Consider the following 25,468-nt stretch of genomic DNA (forward strand, 5'->3'; position numbering starts at 1 on the left):
CAATCTAACTCTTTTTGAGTTCAAAATTTCCAGTAACTTTTTATAATATTCAACACAAAACTGAAGTACCTGGTCAATGCGGACTCATCTCTGCGACCAACCAAATTCGCTGTAGCGATTAAATATCAAAAAAAAAATATTCAATAACACATTCTCATTCTATTTCTAGTGTTCGTTGAAATGGTCGGGATATTCACTTTGAATTTCTAACATGAAGGTGATGGCACTGACATGGGACTCGCAATCGTCAAACTGCCCATTGAACAGCACATGTAGAGTGATGGAAACCATTTGGCTAATGAAATCGACAACACTGGGACGCGCATTCACGTAGAGCACACGGAAGGCCTTGAGCACCATAGCATTCTCCACCAAGTCAGTGCGAATGGGCAGAACGGAGATGAACACAGGCAGTACATTAGCCAGAGGCACCAGATTAAAATTGTTTATAATCAGGCGCGCCAGGGCACCACAGATATTGTCCAGTACTGAGGCATCCTTCTCGTTGGCGATCGCATTGGAGAGGGCCTGCAGAATCACAGAAAACGAGCCAAAGGACTTGTCTTCAGCATTATATACCAGTTCGAGAGCTTGTCCAATTGTGGCCACCAAATTGCAAGCACTCTCAAGGAGCACCTCATTGCACTCGCTTTCCTCATTGTCCACCTCACCAGCGTCACCATCGCCACTGTGCTCACTGTCCTGACAGGCCGTATTATTCTGTAGCACACCTGCAATGGCACCAACAACAATCTCTGCCTGTTCAGGCGTAGCAAAGGCCGCCGACTTAACGGCTCGGATGAGATCATCAAGCTCATAAAGTAAATTACGAACCACACACGGTTCCTTGTCAGTCTGAATGAGTTTGGAAAACTTTGGCATGAGAATGGCGCAGGCTCGCAAAACGCCTTCTGTGTCCAGCACATTATCGAGGGCAATCACAAAGGCGCAGAGCGCATCGACGGATGCCTTGCGAATGACCTCCTGTCCATGATCAATGTTCTTGTAGACTGCTTCGAGTGACCTTGTGAGGTAGGGCGAGAAGGATTTATACGAATTGACTGCGGATTCCTTCAAGGTTATTATGGCCTCTGCCTTCTCAAAGAGATAGTCATTTTGAACCTGCAGCTCATAATCGTCAGAGTCATCTTTATCATCATCCTCAACATCACCATCCTGTTCGTTTTCAGTCCTGCAGTCCTGCTCTGTCGTGGCCACCGTCTGTAGAATCCGTTCCATGATCTTCGGCAGCACAGTGGCCATATTCTCAGTCACCACAATAGCTAGCCCTCCAATCAGACTATAGATGGCACGCCTCATATCCGGATCATCGGGACCCTGCTCCAGCATGGTCAGCGTAAACTGCGTTGTATCCTGGGCGAGATGCATGAAATTCTCCTTGCCCACCGTGCGGGAGATCGAGGACAGTGTATCGATGGCCTGAATGCGTAGCGGATTCAGCGACTCTGAGCACTCATACACCAGACACTGCTTCAGTGCGTCCATAATCGTAGGAAAGTACGGTAAGAAATTCTCTTTGGATGCGGTGGCCACCGCAGAGATGCTGGACAGCGCCAGCTGTCGAATTTTTACGATGTTACGTGGGTCCATGCAACCTAACAGACTGAGAATGTAATCGGGGATTACTCTAAGAACAGATTAGACAATGTAAATTATAGTTACCGCTCCATCAGCACTGGCAAATATTGCACAATTTTGTCTTCGAGGTTCTCGCAGTACACCTCCAGAGCATAAAACATTCGGTCATACGTCATGTAGCAGGGCCCCTCCGATTGGTCCAGCGCCTTCTCCAGCACCAGACTATTCAGGAAATCTAAGAGCACGGGCAGAATTTGTATTGCAAAAGCAGATATCTGCGGCTGCATATACTCCGAGAACTGACCCAGGGCAAAGAAGGCTACGCTACGTACGCCAGGATCTTTATCGACAACGCCTCTCTTAATGCTAATGCTCAACATTTTTTCCAGATTATTGCGCTTGAAGGCCTCCGAGCACCCCTCCGAGATGAGGGCCAGGCACATGTAGCCGCCGCGACGGTACAGTGGATCCCCGCTCAGCAAAGCCGGTTCGATAATGGGCACTAGTGTGCGAAGAAGCTTCTCGGACGATATGTGAACAGACATTTGTTCGAGGGCTTGTGTGGCCAAATCACCAGGAGTGTTGCCTGCACCCGAGAATTAGTTATCCAGTGCATCCGCTTCATCGCTTTCAGATTAAGATTCAGTGCAAATCATCTCCACGACAACGACCAGTATGGGTTGCAGAAGTTTATGTTTGACGATCAACTGCTTCTTAACGCAGACAATGCATCCTACGAAGCTCACCACCTGCACACGAATGGAATCATCGAGCTGCTTGCTGGCCAGCGTCTCCAGGCAGAAATGCACGACGCTCTTTATATGCGGACTCAGCAATTTTGGTGCATGCTCGACCATGGCATCGAGGATGTCAAAGCCGGAGGAGAATTCGGACTCAGCACCAATTCGGGCAAATGTCTGCAGGGCCGAGAGCATCAGGGGTACAACGTTGGCCAGCGTCTGCTCTGCAGCTGTGTGGCCGCCAACTAATGGAATTAGGGCGGTGATCCCCTCCATCATATTGGCAACAGTGGGTGTGGCAATATTGCCATAGGACTGGGCTGACATCAGCACAAACGAGAAGAGTTGAAAAGACTCCGGCATTTGGTTGTTAAACAGACCGGGTGCGGCGTCGGCCAGCGTGGAAAATAGAAGAGCTCCGAGCACACTCTCCTTTGGATCGGCCATGCTGCAACGTTGGTTTACATTTGCCAGCAAGTCGGCCAACCACAGGTCGTTCTTGGCCGCCTCGTGACGCACCAGAGTCCCAATGAGCTGGCCAATCGCATTCCTCACCGTCTTGTGCTGCTCCCCAATCAATGCCTGCAGCAAGTCGCTCTTGATGGCTGCCTGGTGTTCGGGCGGCAACAACTGCCAGTGGTGCGCTTCTTGAGTCGCCGATTTATCAGTATTGCCGCCAACTGGCGCACTTGGGGCTCGCGAGGTGACACCAGTATCTGGCAGAGCCTTGACAGTGTTAGTGGATTTTCAAACGCCTGTTCCAATGCGGCGGTGCACTCGCGAATGCGACTGCTGTCAGTGCACATAATCCCGCTGATTATTGCGTCCAGTTGCTCCTCCATGCTTAACTAAGTAACATAAGTAGCGGGACATAAGTAACAATCTAACACTAACAACTCGTTTTTGAGTTCAAAATTTTCAGTAACTTTTTATAATATTCAACACAAAACTAAAGTATCTGGTCAATGCGGACTCATCTCTGCGACCAACCAATTTCGCTGTAGCGATTAAATATAAAAAAACAAGAAAACAATACAAAGCACTTTTAGTAATTTATTTGGAATGTAAATGTTAATATTTAACCATGATCTCGTCCAGACGTTTGCGCTCCAAGTCGGGCACCTTGCAGTCGTCCGACGGATAGCCCACAGCCAGGAGTATCAGCAGTTTCTCGTTCTCCGGTCGCTGGAGCAGCTCCCTCAGGGCGGGGCCACAGTTCAGAGGAGTTGTGACCAGAGATGATAGCCCCGCTGCCTGCAGGGCGCACAGCAGGATTCCGGCAGAAATGGACGTGGAGATTTCATTGTAATAGTGGGTTTTCCTTCGTCCCTCCTTGGTGGTGCCGTAGGCCTGCTTAAAGATCAGGATAAGATAGGGCGCATCCGTGAGATACGGCTTCACATGGCTTGTTTGGAGTGGTCGCAAATCCGTGACCCACTGGGGATGCATGCGCTTGTTGTAATTGATCTGCTCCTCGTGCTCCACAATCCAACGCACGGATTGCTTGACTCCGGCCTCCTCCACCACGCAAAACGTCCAGGGCTCTGTGTGCGCTCCACTCGGAGCAGTTCCAGCCGCCCTTATGCACTCCTCAATGACGCTGAGGCTGGGCTTGGGCGAGGCACTGAACGAGCGAATGCTGCGACGTCCACACACCAGCTCATAGAAGCGCTGGGCGCCATTGGGATTGAGTGTCTGGCCAGGAACGAACTGCACATGCGGCTTCTCCTCCAGAGCGGGCTGCAGGTCGTCGTCCGCTACCTCTTCGAACTCAGCTGCAAGCAAATTAAATGAAGAATGACCAAGCAATGACTAAGTTGCTATCAATATACTTGCTATATCCTCATCCCTGACGGTTCCATCTTGCTTGGAGCTATCCTTGCGCTTGCGGACGATGTATTTAATGACCAAAACGAGGAGCAGACCAACCAGGCAGCTTGGCCAGTGCTGCAGCAGCTTGGAGCTGTTCAGAAATGCCTCCACTTCCATCTCAAGCTACTTTCTATATGCCGCTCGCTCGCTTGCGAGAAAACAAGGAAGCTGCCCAGCCGGACGCTTATCTGCAGTAAGTGGGTCAGGGGTCTTGCTGATAGCGACGAGTGCGATGGATCTGCGCGATTCAGTTCGCGGGCCGACGGCAGAACTGACAGTCGCAGGCGCGTGCTGCTCCGACCTTCTGTTCCGGCACCGGCAAACCTCTTCGCGAGGAATTCTGACTGGGCGGAAACTTCTTGAGCGGCGGTGCAGGTGGACAGCGTTGTCCGTTGCAGATTGGTGTGCCCTTCTGGTGGACCAGCTGGCGCTTGTGCACCTCACGCAGTATCTCGATGATCCGCCACTTGGCATCGAAGTAAATAAAGTCCGGCGCCGAAGTCAGTTCTGTGCGAATCATGTCGCAGAGCATCTGCACCTGTTGGGCATTCCCACCCGGCAGCTCAGCAGCGGTTGGACTGATCTTCTGGGCCACAGGTGCAGCCGCAGGGCATGGCGCATCACGTGGACAAATCCTTGGACCACTAGGTCTCCGCTCCTGCCGGACTTCTTCCTCGGGCAATGCAGTTTCGACAGTGTGCGAGTTACGGCCCAGGTCTGTCACCTCCTTTTCCTTTTCGGTAGAGTAGAATGAGGATTCAATGGACAGTCTGGATTCGGGCACGTTCTGGGACTGGCTCGGTGCCTTCCGTTTGTGTGCGGAGGGAGAGAAGGTAATATGCCCATCCGCATCCACCTGAGAATGCGCCTCATGAGCAAGCGGCTCATCATTTTCTTTGCTTTCCTCCTGCTGCTCCTTTGGCTTCTTCTCCTTCTTGATGTCCTTTGCGCTTGGTTTCTTCTCCGGTTTTCGCTTCCCATTCTTGCCAAAGCATGCACAAGGAGAGACGCCACAGGCCGCCAGCTTGGCCATCTTGTTGCGCAGCATTTCGTTGGCGGCCAGCGTATTCTTCAGCTCCGTCGTGGAGGGTTTCTTCTGCGAAAACATGCTGGAGGCGGATCTGGAGTGCTTGGGCAGCGCCAGGTCGCTGGAGCTGCGTGGCCGATTCTTGTCAAAGTTGATGCACAAATAGGGCACCAGAAAGAGGAACTCGTTGTAGTACTGGATGGACGGGGTCATGATCTCGCCGTAGTTGCGGCAGGCGCTCTCGATGATGGTGTACTCCCGCTCGAAGAGGTTCTTCAGCTCCTCCAGGTAGCCGCGCAGCTCGTCGCTGGTGTGGCCGGGAAAGGAGCGCGTCATGTCGATGTAGCAGTCCTCGTCGATCTCCTTGTTGCCGTAGTACGAGTTCTTCGGATTGTACAGATTGTCGTGCTTGCAGTAGAGTCGGATGAGCTTGCGAATGTCCTGCTCCTCCAGTGGAATGTTGAGATCGGGCTTCAGGCGCCTAGCTTTGGCCTGCTTCAGGGACATGCGCTGCTTGCGCAGCTCCTTGGACTCCTTGCTCCGCCAGAGAAACGACAAGAAGCGTTTCTTGGGGCCACTTTTGGTCATCTGGGAAACGGAGCTGGACGAGGCTTTGACGGCTGCTGGCATGGAGTTTCCCGAGTCAGTGGGTTGGCTGCGATTCTCGGCGCTTGGACTCGAGATGGACTTCGACATCGTGCGCATTTCTCTCATCCTGCAAATTGAATCGGAACGCTTGAAACAGCATCTCTTGTGTTTTCGTTCCATGCTTCGCTATCTGGCGCTTCAGCGTGTACGTGTTGGAACTGGCGGGTTGCTCGGGCTCAAAAGTCTTCAAGGGTAGCAGCATTATTACTTGAATTTGTTTAGTTTTGTGACATTCTTTAAAAGTAATTGTGAGAGGTGAATCTTGGCTATTGTAATTTTAAAATATTTTATACACACACAAAAATGGTGCAGCCCTGATCAGCTGTCACCAGCGGCGTTGTTCAACACTAGCAGAGAGAGAGCGGACTTACACCAAGAGAGAGAGAGAGAGACCAAAACAACTAAAATAAGTTACGTGAAATTATAAATAAAAAATAAGGAAATAAGCGTTTAGCCGTGGCCCAACCATAAGCGACAGTATCCCCAAACGCTCAACAGCCCCGCTGACTCTGTTCTAGCTGTCGTTCAATTCAGTTTCGAGTGTCTGCCATGTGACGTTTGTACGCTCCAGCCTCAAAAAACTTCCATCAGAATCGTACCGATCCGATCCGATCCGTGCGGGGGTGCTAATTGGCGGAAGACTTCAATTCAATTAATTGCAAGCAGAAAACTCCCCATTTCAAACTATCAAAATTCAATCCGTCACGCAGTCAACAGTTGGAAGCAATGTTCAACATAAAAGTGCAATAAATCAATGGAACAGGCGGAAGCAGCAGCAGAACTGGAAAAACGGAAGCAGCGATAGCAACAAAGAGAGCAAGACTTAACGGCACTGGCGCTCTAACGGTGAAAAACGCCTAGCCACTGGAAAAATCAAAACAACTCTACATTTTACGGGGATTTATTTGGCGACTAAATCGCGATAACGAAAATGGACGAAGTCTTCAGCCTGCACATGGAAAAGCTGGACGTCTATGACGGTTAGTACACACACACAGACACAGGTCAATATGCTTAGAAGTAGGTGAATAGTATAAAGTAAATTAAAAGCAATTGTTCGTTGGTCATGCTGCTACAATCTAACTGCTGGGATCATCGTCGTCATCCTCGTCGTCGTCGCCAGAGTCGGGGGCACCCAAAATCTCCTGTATGATGCGATGATGATCCTCCGTCTTCTCGCCCTGTATGATCAGCTCGCGCAGCGTGGCTATGTGCTTCTTTCCCGACTTAATCTTCACCTTGAGCTGCTCGTTCTCCCGTTTCAACTTCTCGATGCGCTCCTTGCGGGCCTCGGCCGACTTCTTTGTCTTTTCGCGTGTGCGCTGCACTGCCTACAGAAACGAAACAAGATAAATCAATAGATTATAGTTTGGCTATTTTTGGAGTGGTCATCTAGGCTAGCAACATGTGTGCTTCCGCAAGCAGGCCACTCGTATCTTTACATGCCACTTACCTCATTGTTCTTTTTTCTTTTCATTTGGTATGCGGGATCATCGGATTGCGGACTCATCGGCGATTCCCCGTCTTTGCTGCTCGACGCTGCCGCCGCCGCAGTTCTCCTTCTGGCTGGCATACTCTCCGTAATTATTTTAATTTGTATTTAGTTCAATTCCGTGTGCAAGCTGCTGGGGCCTGGACAATATAGCTCCAACAATCAACGGAGCGTGTTGTTGTGAAATTACAGCGCGAATGATGTTACCAAAGAGGAGACGGAAAACATATGGTTGCTCTTGAGCAGGTGTTGGAAAATGCGCAGTCGCAGTATTGCGCATCGGACAATAAGTTTACGGTATTATACAATTAAATAAATTAAATTATGAACAATACACCTGATTTAAACAGCAAACACCACCCCAACCCTCCAACACCCACACAAAGCCAGCCAGGATTTCCGTTTGCTCAGAATTTGTAGCCTTATTATTTATTAAATGTTAATACAATTTATTTGTAAAGACTGATTTCGTGTATGTAGCTGCGTAAGATCAAGCGTCGAATGCAATTAAAACTAAATAAAATGTAGTACGTAATAAATGTTTTAAGCAAAATTTTGAATTACAATAACATAGCGCCAACAAGTCTGCGCACTTTTAGCAGCACTAAAAGGAATTATTTGCAACCCGGCGAAGTTTTGCAAAAAAAAGAAGGAATAATTACAATGTATAAACCGGAGAGGCTCAAACCACTCCGAGCTCATTTCAATATTTCCTTATGTCTCCTTTGTGCAATTTTAAGAAAAACAATTGAATTTCTTTTCATCTTTTGTTTCGCGCGGTATTTTTCAAACATTTTCAATGACCTTAGTTAACATACATGTGTCTCTACATGTTACATATATTTACATACTGAAGAAAAACCTCCCGTGCTTCCAAAAGGGGTGACTTGAATGAACAAATCCAATGGAAATAAGGTCATAAGGTAAAAAGGTCCAATAAAAATAATATTTATAATAAGCCAAATTAATTCTTTAATCGAATTAAATTATAGTTTCAGTGGTGAAAGTCTTTGCAAGCTAGTAATATCAAGTAGAACAACAAAATCCAGGAAATTGAAATAGGATTTGTCGTATATTTAGGGTATAGTTTTTAAAATGAGAAGGTATATTCGATATATTTTATCGATAAATCCGCAGTAACACTGATTTCAACTTGCCAAAAATGTCTTCGCCCGCACCAAAGTCGCCGGAATTGTCCGATAAAAGCAAAAAATATGACAGACAAATCAGGTAAACGTAAAACTATTGAAGCAAACAAAACTGAGACTCATTTAATGTGCATTGTGCAGGCTTTGGGGCGAGCATGGACAGACGCTGCTTGAGGCGGCAACCGTTTGCTTGGTGAACGTGACTGCTGTCGGCTGTGAAACAGCCAAGGGGCTTGTGCTGCCCGGCATCGGGGGATTTACGGTGGCCGACGGTAGCACCGTCAAGGAGGAGGATCTGGGCAACAAGTGGGTGCTATATATTGTCCAGAATGTGGGCTAATGCTTCTTCTTATTCAGTTTCTTCCTGGATGCCAGCTATATTGGCAAGTCGAAGGCGTTGGCATGCAAACAGCTGCTGCAGGAGCTCAATCCTGATGTCAACGGTGATTATGTGGACGAAAGTGTGGACTATCTTCTGGAAAATCGTCCGAATTTCTTCGACAGCTTTGACCTGGTGATTGCCTCGAACCTGAATGAGAAAACTTTGCTGTTGCTTTCGAACCGCCTGTGGGAGTCGAACGTGCCGCTGCTGTACTGCCGCTCGCTGGGCATGATGGGCACCATACGCCTACAGATTCGTGAACATTGCATTGTGGAGGCCCATCCGGACAATCCGCAGTTCGATTTGCGTCTGGACCAACCGTTCCACGCATTGCAAGAGCATTTGAACAGCACAGAGGTAACCAGCAAGGTGCCCTGGCTGCTGGTGCTATACAAATACCTCAGAGTCTGGCAGAAGGAGCAGCCGGATGGCCACAAGGCGCCCAACAACTACAAAGAGAAGAACCAACTGCGTGAAGTAATCAGAAAGGAGATGAAGGCAGATGAGGAGAACCACGAGGAGGCCATCAAGGCGGTCAACACAGCGTTCGGTGCAGGCACAGTGCCGTCAGCACTCAAAGCCATATTCGAGGATGAGGCCTGCGAGCTGCTGACCAAGAAGGTAAATCTTAATGTAGGTATTTGCAGAGAGGTAACTGATGGTCGTTCATTACACAGAGCAACATCTTCTGGATCATGGCCAAGGCACTGAAGAGCTTTCTAATACACGATAACAATGGAAATCTGCCCTTGCCTGGAGTACTGCCTGACATGACGGCCAACACGGACTCGTACATCGCTCTGCAGAACATCTATCGCCAGCAGGCGCTGCAGGATGCCGATCAGGTGTACCACAAGTGCCAGGACTACCTCAAGCAGCTCTCCCTGCCACCAGACACCATTGATGAGCGCAGCGTGCGATTGTTTTGCCGTGAGGCTGCCGGTCTTACGGTTATGCGTGGCACACGCATTGCCGAGGAGTACGAGAGAAACAGCCGCCTGTTGCCATTGAGTGAGTTGCTCCACTCGATCTGCTTAATGCTTTTATTTCATTTATTTTGTGAACTTTCAGTGGAGGAAAATGAGGTGCAGGACAATCTTACCGCCTACAACTTTGCCCTGCGCGCCTATGAGCGTTTCCTCAGCGAATGCGGCCACATTCCAGGCGAGTGCACTGCCGAGCAGGACATTGGACGCCTAAAGACGATCGCTGGCAAAATGCTAGGCGATTTGGGCACACATGCGACCATCAGCGATGATGTGCTGCATGAGATTTGTCGCTATGGCGGCGCCGAGCTGCATGCCGTCTCTGCGTTCATTGGTGAGTGGCACAAAGCGCGCAGCCCTCTAGAATCAACTGATTTAACCTTTAAATTGATCCTTACAGGTGGCTGTGCTGCCCAGGAGGTCATCAAGATTGTTACCAAACAATACAAGCCCATTGATAATACTTTTATTTACAATGCTGTAAGCACCGAAAGTGTCACATTGAAGTTGTAATACAATCTGTGCCCTCAAAGCTTTATTCCGTGTACTTAAGATGCTTGACTGCTGCTGCCGCCGCTGCTACCCTGTACTTTTGGGCATAGAAACGGCCAAAGAGGTAGAGAAACGTCAGCATGTAGGCGACGCCGGTGAGACTGACCCAAGTGTGGTATTCGCATCTCTGGATAATGGCCTGCGAGCCCCAGGCCAGGCCAATGGCAAACTGCACCAGCTGCAGGGCAGTCAAGTGTCGCTTCCACCAAAGATACGGCTGGATGCGGGGTCCCAGCACACTCAGCGCGTAATAGCCGTACATAATGATGTGCACGAAGGAGTTCATCATCGCAGGCAGAAAGGCTGTGGAGGCAGACAGATACAGACAGCAGGAGGATGAGGTTTGTGGTGTGAGACTCACTCGAGCCGGTTGGTATCCACTTGACAACGATCCAGCACATGGCAAACATGGTGCTGTGATGGTAGACATGCAGGAAGCTCAACTGCGACCACTTCTGGCGCAAGATGAAAAAGGCCGTGTCGGCAAATTCGAGAATTTTCGAGATGTAGAACCACCAAAAGGCCGCGGCAATCTGCATTTCACAAGAGATTCACTCAATTGGATGCCATTTGTGCGGGTCGGAGACCCAACACAAAGAAAAACTTACACGCATTTCATGGGGGCTATGGCTCACCCGACACGGCTGACAGCTGATGCTATAGTTGAGGGCTCGCGACGCCGTAAAAAGCTCCAGGCATATGTGGGCATTCAGCAGGGCCATGGCCAGGTTGTGGCAGAACAATGGGCCGCGCAGCTGCAACGGTTTGTACCTGTGTTCAAGCTGTCATGAGGCATTGTACGTCGCACAAGGAATGGGGCAGTGGCCGTTTGCCTCACCTGGCCATCCATTTCGGTGCATAGCGCACCATCAGCAAATACAAGGCCAGCAGGATGGCTGCATTCCAAGGCGACTCCACCAGCGGCCACGTCCGTGTGCGCTCATCCGCCAGCTCCGCAAATGGATACGGATAGCTGCCAATGCCGGGGAAACCAATTTTCGTGCTGCCATTGAACGACATCGTTGTACGCTGCACGTTTAACGTTCGCTTTAAGGCGAATTCTTCAGCAAAACTGAATGCGTGCCCGCACCGACATATGTCTTTTATATGACCAAATGGTTGACCCTGCTGCTGATTGCTGATGCGTTTACATATGCGATTGCCCCGTCTAATTAGATCCGAGGAACCCTCCACTGATGCGTGACAGTTCAAGTGTGGTCTGGGGTTTTACCGCAGCAACCTCTGCTGCCTGAGATAACTCTCTTTCACTTGAGAGTCAAAGGGCGTAGCATAATCTCAGCATGAATGGAGCATTCCAAATGCACTGACACCAATCCTTTGTTGTTCCATTTTATGTATCGCACACGTGAATCCCAGCTCCCATTCGTATCTTGATTAAGGGAATGCATTTACTTGCCACTTGCCTCTTAATCAATGAAGCGTTAAGCATGCTCTCGTACTCTCGCTCGTAGTTCCTTCTATATTCGTTCATTTTGTGGCGTCCCATCATCAATATTGATAAGTGCAAGTGCAGCTGCAACTGCAGCAACAATTGCGACTGCCAGGAGGGGGCACAATAAAGCGTGCAACGTGAGCGGAGTTCGGTGTATTGGCGGGGGCCGTGTGTGGGTGTACTGAAAGCCAAAAACGAAAAACAAACATTTCCCTAAGACGTTCCAAGAGGTTGTAGCCGGCAGTTTGCCAAGAAAAATACTCTAGCCGTGGTTGAGGTAAGTGGAGTTTCAATCTGCAATCTTTTCAATATTCCAGTGGGCATTTTAACAGATAGATCTTGATGGGGTCTTAGCTATGAACTAACCAACGAATTTTGCATAAATTCTGAAGTGACTGTGAGTGTGTTGTGGGAGAAAATCTCTTAAAATTCGAAAACTTTTATATAAATATGAAAAATACTTGAATAATCCAGCTAAAAATAAGTATTGTCTCTCCCTAGAGATCTTTTGAAGGGTATTTACTATTCTTTGCAGTAAATATTTCTCCTGCCAGTCCTCTGTCTCCAATCTCCCAGCTGGTATGCCCTTAGCGCTCGCTCGCTCGTCGCTGTTTGCGCTTTTCTTTGGCTTTTGGCCCCCTTTGGCTTTTCATGTCTCTGGCTTCGAGTCCATTTTCTATTATTGTTTTCTTTATTTGTATTACTGTACGTGTTTGCACCTCTGGCACTTTGCACCGAGTGTTCTTCTTCCTACTCTTCTTCCGCTGTTGCTGTTGCTGCTGCCGTTTGCTGTTTCCATTTTTGGTTCCGAACAGCTGCGTCCAAAGGGTTCTCCTTTGCTTGCCAAGTTTTGTTCTGTTTTTTGGCTCTCCGGCAGACATTGAATGATGTTTTGGGGCGGGGGGTTATTATATTGTAAGCCTTATTTTTGGTACTCGTAAAACGCAATTGTATCGCCTTTTGACCGCAACGGCAGCGGCAGCAGTTGGAGCCCACACCATATTACGGGCTCAATCATGCGGGTTAGAAGTGGATTGAAAGTGCCAGCGTCCCCCGCTCAAAGTCTCTTGTATCAAGAGTCAATTTTCATTAAAATAATGTCACAATTCAGTCTGGCCTCAAAATGGCTTTTGGGTTGTGCCCACATTCCATCCCATGCCCATGCCCTGCCCCAACCCCTGCCCATGCCTTTTCTGCGGCTTACCGCATAGCTTTGCTTCTCAACCGGAAGCTGCACATATGCCAGCATGTCCTGCGGCCACGCATGTCCTGTGCTCACGCCCCCCTCTATTCATTTATCCGTTCTCTGGGCCTGTGCGTGCTTACGTATGCGTATAATTGAGTTAGTTTGATTGTTATAATCAGCACCTACCCCCCGAGCCCCCTGCCAGCACCCACTCACTTTTCTAGGAATGGGTACTTCCGGGTATACGTTGCCAGGCAGTTGCCATGGTTCCTCAAAAGGGTTTCATTTGTTCATAATATTTTAGCGGACTGTAAGCAACAATGCCCATGGATAATCCTTTTTTTGTTGTTCTTCCTTTGCGTAATCGCATTGTTCCTGCTGTGTATCCTGTTCACCTCTGGCTATGACGTTTTTATGGCCGTGTCAGCAGCATATAAAGTTTATTTTGGGAGCACTGGGCAAATACATTTGATGGATAGTTGGATGGATGTACGTTCGGTTGCCTTTCGGCGATGTTATTTTGTCATTTCCATTCTCCAGTTCGAACTGCACTCCAGACACGTGGAAATACTCCTACATAGAGTACACATTTATATACATATACATATATATGTATATCGTATGTTCGTACCGATCCATTGGAGCGTTCACTGGGCATTGAATAATTTATTTTTGTGGCCAACATTGCTGCGGCAGCGGGTAGGGCCACCGTGTGTCGGTTTGCCACAGGTCAAAGGTGTTTGAGCTCCACCTTCATCATGGTGTGGTATCCATCATGGAGTGGGAGCTCCTACAGCTCTCGTGTGCAGTTCATCGCGTTGACATTGTTGAAGCGCTCCTCCCCCGGGGTGTACCATGTGAGTTATTAAATAGATTACAGTTTTGTGCCGCACAACTTTATGTACATTCCGCTGGACAGTTGTTAGGACTCGTACTCTGCTGCATTGGCACTCCGCTGTCTCCCTGCCTGGCCCATTGTCAGCAGCAGTCGCTGCGTTGATGCATTTCTGGCACTCTGTTTCAGCTTTTGTCAGCTTCTGGCCCCTCCGGACATGGATGGATATGTCAGCGGAGGTCAGTGCAGGGTTAAAGTGGACAAGTTAGACGAATTTGTGTGCATATGCGAGTGGATGCAAACGGGAGATTGATTAGAATTCGATTGAACCACGCTGAACCCTTTTTAATACTTCGAAACCAGAAGTTTCCCAGAAAGATTCAACATATTCCTCGATTTATGTAGCTCTCCTCAAGCAGCCATAAATACACTTGCACACAAACCAAACATCATTCCCCACAATAATACACAAAGCCATCATCATCATCGTGGCTGCTGCACCCACAAAATCGACCTTCAATGGACGCTGCTCCGCCGGACACTGGTTTTTGGCATCATTATACGCAAGGAGAATGGAACAAGGAGCATGGAGTATCAATATGCGGACATTGACAGCGGAGAGCAATTGCTGTCAGTGACAAAAGAGGGAAAATATCATGAAGCAAGTCAAGCTGCCATTGGAGGTCGCCACTTCTCCTCGTTATGCTGTGCAGAGAGCGGGGGGTTTATTGACTGGAGGGGAAATGCCACTGACCTCCCAAGGAACTGCTAGCTTTCCTGTCACCATGGCCATTGCCATCCCGTATCGATGGCCATCCACTGTCAACTCGAATCGCTTTCCGTGTTTACTCGCATTTCCGTGCACCATTTCCGGCTCAATGGGAAGCTGTGGCAAACTGTTGTTCATCTCTGTCGGGGAAGAGAGATGAGAAGAGGGATTGTGGGCGGTGCAGGGTGGTGCAATCTGAATCAGATTTATATATTTTAATTCCAATAATCAGCAAAGTGCATGGCTGCATCCTTAAAGTATCCTCTCGTTCATGTTGCCGTCTGTGCCCATAAATTGCAACTTTCCTTTTGGACTTGGCCTTGGGAGAGTCATTTTTCTTGGCTCTCCACTGCTGTTTGTCACTCTATCTCTTGTTATCTGTTCTTCCCCCAGGTGCAACTGTGCGTGCCGGAGTCTGTGCAACATATTTTATTTGTCGCTTGCCGCTGCTTGAGTTGCATCCACAAGTCCTTGCCCCTTACGCCACGTTGTCACACTGCCTTGATACGCGTTATTTACAATACATTTGTCATGGCTTCGACACAACAGCACAAATGCAGTGGATAGGAAGGAGCAGCAGATGTCGTAGGAGCATCCCAAGCGAGTGAAACTAATGGTTAACCACTTTGGCTTCATTCCTTGCCACTCAATTTGGGGGCAGGATGCCACGATGGATGCAATCGAATGCACAGTCTCTAAGCTCGTATTTGTCTGGTTTTCTTTTCGAGAGAAGAACTTATCTCGCAGTGAAATAGTCCCTTCAAATGTATATTTTACACTGCAAATTAATTGATTAAATGCACTGCAATCTATGTACATATCTATGTACAATTAATTCTCTAGCAAACGGAGCAAAGAACAGCTACAACTTACCTGCAAATAATTGCTCCTTAGACATAAATATTTAAACAATAAACTGAGAGAATTTGTTGTGCTCTCTCTACCCTCGATACATGCACAAAGGCAACCCAAAAACTAGCTCCAACTAAAGGCAATGCGTTCCATAAATCCAAGTCTAATAAGATTAGTACCTCACAGCCACAGCCACAGCAACCTTGGAAAAAACATATACCACAGCCAGAAGCCCGCCACCTCCTGCTTATCCTTAGCATCCTTGCTTTGTGGCTGCTGCTGCTTTTGCTCTCTAATAAATTAATTAAATTGAGCTGAGAAAATTTACAAACGCGTGTTAGCACGAGGAGGGGTAAGCAACAGCAAAGAGAGCAGAGGAAGTTGTTCAACATTTTGCACGATTTTTAATTGCATTTTAATGACTTTATTCCGCTGAAATATGCCCACACAGAGAGCGTTATAGAGCTATTAAACTGATTACACCCAGCCATTGACACCTCGAGGCTCTAATTAAAGTGCGACTCTGTTTCTGGCCAAAAGGTTTCCCCACTCCCACTTCCATCATAACTCGCAGCCAGCAACGAAAAACGAAATAGCCTGGACACAAAAAGGAGCCTCAACTTAATATTGCCGAGCTCTCTGGCTGTCTGTCAAACGGGGGAGCGGTGTGGGGAACGGAGTGGGGTTTTCGAAACAGAACTAGAACATGGCCGTGTGGCATGTGGCACCAGGCACCAGTCACCAGGCATGGACAAAAAGTAAGTCCGGCAATTGGCAGTTTCACAAAATAACTTTGTTGCCACTGCCAGTGGTCCCAAAATAGCCGACACAGCACATATAACTAATACTCTCAGTTGGCAGCTGACCACAGGGCCAACCAGCCAACCAGCCAGCCAGCCATCCAAGCCAGAGACCAGTTCCAGAAAAAAAACCCCTAAAACCCCACCACCCCATGCCCAACCCAAGCAATGGACAATAAAACAAATCGAATAGAACTTCATTTTCTCCAACGGTTTTTTCTCTTATTTTTCCCCCTGCGTTCTGGGTGGGTCCTGGTGTACATGCAGTGTGAAAATGTCCATAAAATGTGAAACGAAAATCAGTGTTTAATTAAGTTATAAAAATGTTTTGGTCATTTGAGCTTAGCTCGGCGAAGGCGGAGTACTTGCGACTTGGGCAAGGCGACTTACAGAGCTAATGAAATGGAATTTTGCTAGCTATCGAGCAGTTGAGTTATTTATAGATTGAGTACATATATATTTTCCATTAAATAAATTAAAATTTGGTCTATAGAAAGAAAAGAAATAGCTAATTTAGCTTTGGCATGAAAATAAATGGGGGAACTTACTGAGCTGCAGCTTTGTTCATTAAGTGGTTAAAGGTTTCCCCTTCTAGACACATTTTCCAATTCAAAATCAATCAACTTTCGACCGACTTTTGACTAAAGGAATTTTTGAAACAAATGTTCAAGGCAAGCTCAACTTTTGTTGCCTTTTTAAGTATTTTGAATTTATTTCTACAATATCTGCTGCTGTTCTCTGATATCGTTCAAGTATATAGTACTTGTCCAATGTAATTGTGTACCCCTTAAGCTGTGGGACACAGCTTGAAGTCAAGTTTAAATCCTGGCTATATTTTCGGGCGACACTCCAAAATTGCTGGCCACCACAACATCAACATTGCCGGCACAGGAGTGGAATCTGTTCTGCAATTCTGCATTCTCCATTTTGTTTTTTGTTAGGTTTTTCTTCTTATTTCTTTGCTGTTATGAAGAGGAATATTTATGAGCATTTATGCCCAGTAATCGTGGAGGGAAAGGGCATAACAGACAGCTCTATCTGTAAGCTGCTTGGAGAGATACATTTTGTATAAAATGAAAGATAAAAAGAGGGCATCTCTGCAGTCGCTACCCAGTTCTGCACTGTCCTGCTGCATCCTGCTTACGAGTATCCTCGTGCTCGTATATGAAATTCGTATGAGCTGCAGCTCGTGAGCTTACTTATTCTGCAACTTCTTCATCTGTTTCCTTATGCGAATGTGCATGCTTAAGCTGCTTTTCCACGCACACACACACACACACACACATACACACACACAGAAATGGAGAACCCTGTGGGGGAAGGGGAGGAGGAGGAGACAAAACAACACATTGAGCCGAGCTTAACGACTGGCGCATAAGTTTCAAAGTCAGCAATGGCAGAGTCCCCGTCTACCGTCTCCCCGAGAGTACTACTCGGAGAGGAGGATGCTCGAGGAGGAGCTCGAGACTGTCTTGCAAGTTTTGCAGCGTCGTCGTCTTTTGGGCTTGGACCGTACCGGGGGGACTGGGCGCAACAATTTATCTGGGCACGTCGTCTGTGTATTTCAAATGCAATCCATTGTGCTGCTCCTCTGTCTCTCTCCATTATTTGTGTGCTGCTTTTTGTCCAGTCTGTTGTTGTGTTTGCGTTCCCAAAATCCTCGCTGGCCATGAGAAATACTTGGCTTTGGGGCGCTGCGTTTGCACTTTGTCCTGGGCATCCCTCCGCGTCCCTGGGCTCTGTGCGAAAACTCTGTTAAACGCCACTCGGATACGCATTTTATGTTTAAGTCTCTGGCACGGCCATTGGTCTGGGCTCACAGCTCGTAAATCTTTCGTTCTATCGCTTCAACCCACAATTACAGCAGCTGTACTCGTATTTTTCCGGCATTTACCATAACATAATTTATTGGCTAATAATTCTACAAGCAAAGATAGGTTCAGATGAGTGGGAATTTGAGGAATGAAACTGTTGCCAAGCACTCTATAGGGCGCCTTATTTAACTGCGGTTCAGATGCAAATGAGCCGCTAAGTTCATTTGGCAATGCGAAACGCGTAATTGCCGCGGGCCCTGACGTTTGAGTGTTTGATTGAGGGATTGGATTGGATTGGATTGGATTGGGCGACAGATTGTAATCGAATGTCAATGGAATTATGCTGCAGCTGCTGCCAGACGATGATGAGGTTTTGTGGCAGGCAAAACGTGGGAAGTGGGCTCGAGACTCGAGTGGTGGGAGGAGGCATCCTTGGAGGTGTGCGGCTAATTGGTTTTCCATTCGGAAATTAATTCAATGCTAATTATTGTCTAACATGCACACAATAAACGCAATTATAATTATGCCACAGAAGCAGCAGCAGCAGCAGCAGCAGCAGCAGCAGCATGTAACATGCAACAACAACAACAGCTATAGCCACAAACTTGCAACAAAGACCTCAATTAGGATTGCATAAATGCTCCATCACTGTCGAGCACACACGTGTCCTGCACATCCTGCATAGTTCTTCCTTTTACCTTTTTTCCTTCATTACTTTTTGCTCTTTTTTGTTGTTGCCTAATTAATTTGTGGTGGGACAGGGGACACGTAATCAGCATTTCCCCTCATTTAGTTGTGTCAACAAATTGCATTAATTTTTGGGCAAATGCATTATGCATGCAGAACGACAACAGTCCAGCTCCTGTCCCTCCTCCTGCCTCACTCTCTGGACAACAATTCGGTGTTAATCGAGCGAAGCGGCAAATTGTTTACTCTGGAATTTGGAGTGCAAATTGGGCGGGGGGGTCGGCAAGTGACAGGTGTGACAAATATTTAATGTGGAACAACACAAACTATAATTGTGTTTAATTCATACGAAATCTGTGCGCGATAAGTGTGCACACTCGACAGTTGAATTAAATAAACGATTGTTCCAATACATTTTTGGGCAAATGCAAGCGTCACTGAAGTGTCAACATTTCATTAATTATATTAATTCCAGTGGATGGATGGGCAGACAGAGAACAGCTGCTGCATAGCCCCAAAGCGGCTTTAAAGTTGCGAATAAATAACCAAATAAATATTCAAGTTTGTGCAACAATTCTTTTGGGTTCAACCTGTCAACCACATATGCACTCACGCACTCACACACGCACACTCCACACTCATTCACACAGACAGGGGGCGGGGGCAATGCATAACTTTTGGTTTTCGGTTTGACATTTTGTGGTTGGATTTTAATATGTGTGTGGCAAAGTGAATGAGAAGTTACGCAGGACACACAAAATGGGAAGAGATGGCTAAATGCATTATGCCGCTGCTTGCCACTGCTGCTTGCCGCTTGCCACAGTGAAAACTTTGGCCACACACTCTTTGTTGGCCCCCACGCCACAGCACACTCCTTCCTGATTGCTATCAGTGGCAGCTGCTGCTGCTGCTGCTGCTTCTGCCTCCGCCACTGCCGCTGCTGGTGGTGGCATGTGTATGGCAAATTAGCATTCTTGCCACCAGAAATTCAAGTGTGCGTCTGTATAGTTTTTGGTTGTTTGTGTTGCATGCCTCACTGTCTCCTCCGTCTGCCATTGTTGGCTGTTTGTCTTTGTAGTCGGGTCTGAGGCTCAGTCCGGGGGCCTGGATGTGGCGCGGGGCTTATGCTGTCAGCGAGCTGCAGTTTAAAGCCTGGCAAACGCACAGACAGAGGCCAGAGCCCAGACCACATGGCGGATGCGTGACATGGCATAACTCACTTTGTCGAAGTGGGAGAGAAGGAGCCCACCAGGAGAGGTGTGCTCTGGTGGGAGTTAAATTACAACTTGAGCAGGGATACCGCCTCGGGGGCCACAGGAGGAAACTTTGTCTTGAGCGTCGTCCCTGAAGTTTTTGCAACAACGTCTGCAACGTGCAACAAGCAAATGCATTGCAACTTTATCAAAAAGTCGTCAAAACTTATAAAAAAGCCACTAAAAGCAATGGGTAATAAGTTATTGTTGTTCTTGTATTACAATTATTATTATTATTATTTTTAACTACTATTATAGCTGGTTCTTTTTCGCTGCACAACTTTTCCACTGTTGACAATGCTCAGCAACGAAATACGAGCACAGTGCAAGGGCTGGGCTTGGCTTCTGTTTTCTGTGTTATTTGATAAGTGCGATATGCAGCGGTAAAGTTTATTATTCTACCACGAACACTGCTCCATGGCAGGCTGTGCCTTTTCCACGCCACAACTCACCTTTAGCTGGCTGTCTTCTCTGTTCTATTATTTGCCATTTGATATGGGGAAACTGCATTGTTTTAGATAGTAAAAGGGCTGGGGCTGTAGGCATTGATGGTATCCCTTTCTCGTATTTCAAATATAAACCAATGTATCAGCAATGCATGATGCCAAAGGCAGCGTGACAGCATCACAGCCTTACCTACGTCTCTCTGCAAGCAATTCCAACTATCTCTGTCCCACTTGAAGCCCCTCTCTGTCTCATATTTTCCCTCCCCACTCCTGGCCATTCCCCAGCAACGTTTACCGAGCGCATTATTACCGAGCGCGCAGGGCCACTCGCACATTTGTGTTTGCGTCAGCGTCAGCGTCAGCTTCTGTTGCATTTTGCCATTGCAATTGCGGAACCGGATGCTGGTCTCAGGCTTTTGTGAGCCCTGTACGGGTACAAGTATGGGTAAGGGCTGGGCCTTGGGTATTCATTTGCTGCACAGCTTTGTTGGCCGTCTCCTCGTTGTTTGTTTGGCTTCGCAATGTCATTGTTAAGGGCCTCCTCCAACCCAAACCCGCACAAGGACAAACGTTTGCCGGTTCCTACGGTTGCTGCGGCTTATGTGGCGCGCCTCGTTGTGGCCATAACAATGGACTCTATCGATGTTTATGATATTAGAGTCGAGCATCTTCATCACGAGTTTGCTGGCGTAAGGAATTGCTGCTTGGCCCTTAAAGCGTTGCTTCTGCTGGAAAGTTTTCTGCCCATTTGTTGCAAGTAATAATTGCAGCAGACTCGAGACTCGGTAGGGGATGCAGAGCTGCCTTGTGGTGGCAGGGGCACTTAAAAATCCAGCAGCAGCAGCGGCAGCTGCCACATGCTCAACGCTTAAGGCGGCAGGCGTGCAAGAAAGGACCGCAGAGGAAGCATCCATCAGCAGGAGGAGGGCGGTGCTGGTTCCAAGCTCGAGTGGCAGCAAAGTGGCATTAACATCAGGAACAGCAAAAGCAGCACAAGAAGCAGCAGCAGCAGCTGTAATAAGACAGCTTCTTGTTAACTTTTGCTCATTTGTGCCCCAAAGTCTGCTGCAGAAAGACAGCGAGAGAGAGAGAGAGGCATGACTAGACACGACTAGGTGTGCAAACTTAGTAGCCAAACTTGACATATTAACGCGATCACTTAACGAACAAAAGAGGCCCTTTTAATGAGCAGCAAAACACTGCCACTGCCTGCCTGCAAATTTAACAAATAATCGAGTAAATATTTGAGTGAAGAAACGTTTCCTGCCTTTGCCATTTTCACTTTGCTGCAAAACTTTAGTAATTAAAAACTTTGCCAGGGACCAGCAGCCACACCAGACGAGACCCCAGCCAACCAGAGATCCCTCCGGCTCCGAGCCAATGGCCGCCTCGATACTGGCAATTAAGTATTGCTTTAATATAAAAAGCGCGCTTAATGAGCATTAAGATAATGTCACATGCACATGGCTATGCATATACATATATGTATGTACATACATATGTACATATGTACATAGCTATATGTACGCGTATCTGTTCGCAAAGTAATATATTTTTAATGGTGCTGTACATATTATCAGGAAGCGTATCGTGTCCGCTGTGAAACGATTGACTTGTTAACTGTCACCGATTATCGCTGGCAATTTTTGAAACACGTCGATGGAGCCAGGGGACTGCAAGAGGTGTTGAGGAGCTGTTCCTGAAAGCTTTTTCTTGGCATTAAAAAAAGTGTTTTATGTAAGAGTTGAACAAACTATAAACACACTAAGATAATTCGCTTACAATTCTGCTTAAAATTCAATTAAAATTAAATAGAAAATAATTTAAAATTTGTTCTATCAAAAACTTTGAGATTTTGTAGAGAAATTGCATCCTAGAATGTCAAATAAATGGGCTTAATGCACGTACATATCAATTTACCATATATTTACGCACAAACATATAGGTTCGCACAAGCACAGACACACCCGGAAACACACACACACATACATATGTACATAAAACTGTACATAAATACGGATACGGATGCGGGCAATGGCACCGCAAGTGGCAAAATGACACTCAACGAGCGTGTAAGTGCATGTCAATCGTGTTTGCCTGGCATCAATAAAAAGTAATTTCATTCCACATTAAAAGTGCCAGAGAACGAACTGCAATAAACATCCATCCGCACAGGTGAGTGCTTAAAGGCGCTGTTTCAAAAACCACTTCAAAAGATGCTTAAACATTGTTAATTAAACGCAGAAATAAAGAAGAAACTGCATGCCCAATGAAATTTAAAGCAGACAAGCAAATGCCCATCCAGTATTCCATCTCTAATAGCACAAAATTCGTTCATTTATTCACATAATGCCCAAAGATATTCCACAGATATGCAACCACCTGAGGTCTGTTTGCTGTCCGATGCAACAAACATTGGAAATTAATTTCAAACCAAATTCACGTGGTAAATGCCACATGCCACAAGGCCAGGGGAAATGGTAGAAGGTCAATTAAATCATTTTAATTGAAATTTATTGCAACATTTTTGACAAGGCAACAATCACAAGTGAAGGCAGTTATTGGAAAATATTTTAAAGAAATTTTAAAGACTGCTTTTGGGTTTAATTTTATTTCCTACAATACATTTCCTGCACTTTCTTTACCACTCTGACTTTCTAATCCCATTTTCTTTCCCTACTTTCGAGGGATCCATTTAAAAAACTCCGCCAAGGCAGTGGAAGTGCTCCCAGCATGAGAGTTTCCCTTCCCCATCGTTGGTTGGTTAATTAAATGCTGACTGGCTTCCGTCGTTCCCTTTTCGTTCTTTTTTTCTTCCATTTGCCAACTGCTTTTGGGACCGCTAATGTTGTTTGTGGGCCACAAAACTCACTTTACAACATGTGGCACGAGTGCTGCCGCTGCCGCTGCCGCCAACTGTCTCTGCGCGGCTCCTTCCCAGTCGAATGGCCATTCCGTATGCAAAGTGTGGGGCATCAAAGACATTTCATTCCCTGCCGTTTGCTGGTGCGTCTCTGTGTGTGTGTCGCTGCCTCAATCAATTTCAATTTATCAATTTTTACAATCAACTGATTTTATCAATTTTATGGCGCATTTTAAGGCCACGCACAGCACATAGAAGCGAGTCGGAGACAAGCGGCAGGGATCGCATGGCAAAGCCTTCAAGCTACAAAAAAAAGGACATGCCAAGAAGGAAATTTGACTGCCAGTCACAGGCGCAAAAAGATAGAGCTTCCATGGCTGCTAGAGAGGGGTGAGGAGGTTACGCTGGAAGCCAACGAAACATGTCAATAAAATCAACAAATGTCGTTGCCGGTTTATTGGCATCTACTTGGCCCGATCCCCCTGTCCATGTGTGGAACTCCTGGCTCCTTGATGCTCCCACTTTTTGTTTCCAGCTTGTAGACTTTTTCTTTTGCATTCAAATAGGCATTTTCAACATTCTCTTTACTGCTGGGAAAGTTCTCAACATCTTAAAGTTTGATTCTCTGGCATAATGCCAAGTCTGCCGCTGTCTGGCTCTAATAATCCGGCGGTAAGTCGCTTAAGATCTTGGCAACGTCTCAGTATAAATTATCATCAAGTCGATTCATCTTTTTGTTCTTTACTTTTAATCTCTGGGATATTTACTCGTATTTATTTGGTCATCTTTTGCCATCTAATCTCCATTTAAGATAATTGAAAAAAAAACGACAAGCGATGGGAGACTCTCTTTGCTCATTTCGTGGACATTTTATTTGTAATAAATGGTACTCTGTATTGGCTTCCCGTATTTAAAATTTAATTAAATTTAAAAATTCCGCCCTTAAAAGGTCCCTTGAAGCATTTTTCACAATAACTCTGCCTGCCATGTCATTCAGTTTATTGGCATTGGAAAACTGCTCGTATTTCCTGGCGAATCGTATTAAGGCGCAGAGAACATGGCCAGCCGCAAAAACTTCAGAGCCATTGTCCCATAATTAACGGATAATTTGTGGGTCGGGCAAAAGGCATCACATGGCCCCGGGAGAAGCTCATTTGGTTGCCATTCCACTAGCGTGGAGGAGAGTAGGGGTGGGGCTGCCTGAAAACTCACTAATTAAAGTCAACACTCGTGACTATGACCTCATTACAGGCAAATCTGCCACAGAGAGAAGTAACTTTTCACAGAGAGAGTGGCACAGAGAGGGAGAGGGAGAGGGAGAGGTAGGGGATGGTGGTCACCTGGTGATTGTCTCCGAGAGCTCCACCCACACCCGACTCCCTTTGACTTTGTGTACACCCGATACTTTTTTCAAGTTCATTAGGGTAATGAAGCAGCCACAGGCCGCCTGCTGACTGACTCGTACTGGCTGCCTCCCTGACTACCTGCCACCTGACCAGACCTAGACCTGTGGGTAACACTAGAACTAAGGCAAAATGGCCGAGAATAAAGTGGCGTGTGCTTTACTTTACTTTATGCTCCTCATAACCAAGCGCCCACCCCGCACTCCAGTGGCTGGCTTTTTGCATAATAAATGGACATAAACATGGATGGGCACAAGCAAACTTTTTTCCACCCTTCTTTGGCGTCTACTCTTTGGCGCACTTGACTCCATGCCGTCCAGCCATGGTTATTGCCTCAGATATAATTTTAAACAAGTACATATTATATTTACTTAACGCCATTTACTTAATTAATAAGAAACTTTCTGTTTCTGGCTCTGTTTTTGGTTCTGCTATTTGGTTCTCTTTCTGGCTCTGTTTTTGGGTTTCGTTTCTGGTTCTGGTTCAAGGGGCTTGTCTGGAATTTAAAAGTTCTCTCCACAGAGTTTTGACCAGGATTCGGCCAAGGGAAAATTAGTTTTTCCAATTCTCCTTGGTATGGAGGGAACTTTTGTGTGTGTAAATAAATGGGTAGAATTTACTTGGCAAGCATTTCAGTACAAATTTAATTATGCTGAATACA

At 46.8% G+C, this 25,468-nt stretch overlaps 6 protein-coding genes across 7 annotated transcripts; 2 read left to right on the forward strand and 4 right to left on the reverse strand.

The window, feature by feature from the left end:
• Nucleotides 1-165: 165 nt before the first annotated feature.
• Nucleotides 166-2,144, reverse strand: LOC117893673 (importin-4-like). The gene is made up of 2 exons (XM_034800362.1): nt 1,684-2,144; nt 166-1,624 (listed from the first exon to the last, which is right to left on the reverse strand). The coding sequence occupies exons 1-2, from the start codon at nt 2,142-2,144 to the stop codon at nt 166-168; spliced, it is 1,920 nt and encodes a 639-aa protein (XP_034656253.1).
• Nucleotides 2,145-3,379: 1,235 nt separating this feature from the next.
• LOC117893678 lies at nt 3,380-6,172 on the reverse strand. Its single transcript, XM_034800367.1, has 3 exons — nt 4,464-6,172; nt 4,172-4,333; nt 3,380-4,114 (listed from the first exon to the last, which is right to left on the reverse strand). The coding sequence occupies exons 1-3, from the start codon at nt 6,004-6,006 to the stop codon at nt 3,411-3,413; spliced, it is 2,409 nt and encodes an 802-aa protein (XP_034656258.1). The 5' UTR covers nt 6,007-6,172; the 3' UTR covers nt 3,380-3,410.
• Nucleotides 6,173-6,771: 599 nt separating this feature from the next.
• On the reverse strand, nt 6,772-7,482 carry LOC117894903 (CCAAT/enhancer-binding protein gamma). Its single transcript, XM_034802195.1, has 2 exons — nt 7,340-7,482; nt 6,772-7,217 (listed from the first exon to the last, which is right to left on the reverse strand). The coding sequence occupies exons 1-2, from the start codon at nt 7,457-7,459 to the stop codon at nt 6,966-6,968; spliced, it is 372 nt and encodes a 123-aa protein (XP_034658086.1). The 5' UTR covers nt 7,460-7,482; the 3' UTR covers nt 6,772-6,965.
• LOC117894904 lies at nt 6,809-7,712 on the forward strand. The gene is made up of 2 exons (XM_034802196.1): nt 6,809-6,866; nt 7,441-7,712. Exons 1-2 carry the CDS (start codon nt 6,818-6,820, stop codon nt 7,488-7,490), a joined length of 99 nt encoding a protein of 32 aa, XP_034658087.1. The 5' UTR covers nt 6,809-6,817; the 3' UTR covers nt 7,491-7,712.
• Nucleotides 7,713-7,966: 254 nt separating this feature from the next.
• Nucleotides 7,967-10,432, forward strand: LOC117894900 (nedd8-activating enzyme E1 regulatory subunit). Its single transcript, XM_034802192.1, has 7 exons — nt 7,967-8,018; nt 8,524-8,608; nt 8,668-8,832; nt 8,884-9,529; nt 9,586-9,919; nt 9,980-10,228; nt 10,295-10,432. Exons 2-7 carry the CDS (start codon nt 8,541-8,543, stop codon nt 10,405-10,407), a joined length of 1,575 nt encoding a protein of 524 aa, XP_034658083.1. The 5' UTR covers nt 7,967-8,018; nt 8,524-8,540; the 3' UTR covers nt 10,408-10,432.
• LOC117894901 (elongation of very long chain fatty acids protein 4) lies at nt 10,399-11,504 on the reverse strand. Of its 2 annotated transcripts, XM_034802194.1 has the most exons (4): nt 11,285-11,504; nt 11,055-11,217; nt 10,808-10,979; nt 10,399-10,749 (listed from the first exon to the last, which is right to left on the reverse strand). In XM_034802194.1, exons 1-4 carry the CDS (start codon nt 11,464-11,466, stop codon nt 10,430-10,432), a joined length of 837 nt encoding a protein of 278 aa, XP_034658085.1. In that variant the 5' UTR covers nt 11,467-11,504; the 3' UTR covers nt 10,399-10,429. The 2 variants fall into 2 exon arrangements, with proteins under 2 accessions (XP_034658085.1, XP_034658084.1); XM_034802193.1 differs by having other exon boundaries at nt 10,434-10,979.
• Between the last annotated feature and the right edge of the window lie 13,964 nt (nt 11,505-25,468).

The sequence above is a fragment of the Drosophila subobscura genome, chromosome J, assembly GCF_008121235.1.
Source record: "Drosophila subobscura isolate 14011-0131.10 chromosome J, UCBerk_Dsub_1.0, whole genome shotgun sequence".
Classification (NCBI taxonomy): Eukaryota; Metazoa; Arthropoda; class Insecta; order Diptera; family Drosophilidae; genus Drosophila; species Drosophila subobscura.

Excerpts from the sequence above, each read along its gene's own strand:
- LOC117893673 (XM_034800362.1), bottom strand. The coding sequence starts at position 2,144 with ATGTCTGTTCACATATCGTCCGAGAAGCTTCTTCGCACACTAGTGCCC. Across the intron at positions 1,625-1,683 it reads TTGCCAGTGCTGATGGAGCG|TCTGTTAGGTTGCATGGACC; the intron begins GTAACTATAATT and ends TTACATTCTCAG.
- LOC117893678 (XM_034800367.1), bottom strand. The coding sequence starts at position 6,006 with ATGGAACGAAAACACAAGAGATGCTGTTTCAAGCGTTCCGATTCAATT. Across the intron at positions 4,334-4,463 it reads GTTCTGCCGTCGGCCCGCGA|TTGAGATGGAAGTGGAGGCA; the intron begins ACTGAATCGCGC and ends ATAGAAAGTAGC. Across the intron at positions 4,115-4,171 it reads CAGGGATGAGGATATAGCAA|CTGAGTTCGAAGAGGTAGCG; the intron begins GTATATTGATAG and ends ATTTGCTTGCAG.
- LOC117894904 (XM_034802196.1), top strand. The coding sequence starts at position 6,818 with ATGGACGAAGTCTTCAGCCTGCACATGGAAAAGCTGGACGTCTATGAC. Across the intron at positions 6,867-7,440 it reads AAAGCTGGACGTCTATGACG|TTCTCCTTCTGGCTGGCATA; the intron begins GTTAGTACACAC and ends CCGCCGCCGCAG.
- LOC117894903 (XM_034802195.1), bottom strand. The coding sequence starts at position 7,459 with ATGCCAGCCAGAAGGAGAACTGCGGCGGCGGCAGCGTCGAGCAGCAAA. Across the intron at positions 7,218-7,339 it reads AAAGAAAAAAGAACAATGAG|GCAGTGCAGCGCACACGCGA; the intron begins GTAAGTGGCATG and ends TCGTTTCTGTAG.
- LOC117894900 (XM_034802192.1), top strand. The coding sequence starts at position 8,541 with ATGTCTTCGCCCGCACCAAAGTCGCCGGAATTGTCCGATAAAAGCAAA. Across the intron at positions 8,833-8,883 it reads GAGGAGGATCTGGGCAACAA|TTTCTTCCTGGATGCCAGCT; the intron begins GTGGGTGCTATA and ends CTTCTTATTCAG. Across the intron at positions 9,530-9,585 it reads GCGAGCTGCTGACCAAGAAG|AGCAACATCTTCTGGATCAT; the intron begins GTAAATCTTAAT and ends TTCATTACACAG.
- LOC117894901 (XM_034802193.1), bottom strand. The coding sequence starts at position 11,466 with ATGTCGTTCAATGGCAGCACGAAAATTGGTTTCCCCGGCATTGGCAGC. Across the intron at positions 11,218-11,284 it reads GCACCGAAATGGATGGCCAG|GTACAAACCGTTGCAGCTGC; the intron begins GTGAGGCAAACG and ends GCTTGAACACAG. Across the intron at positions 10,980-11,054 it reads ATAGCCCCCATGAAATGCGT|ATTGCCGCGGCCTTTTGGTG; the intron begins GTAAGTTTTTCT and ends TGTGAAATGCAG.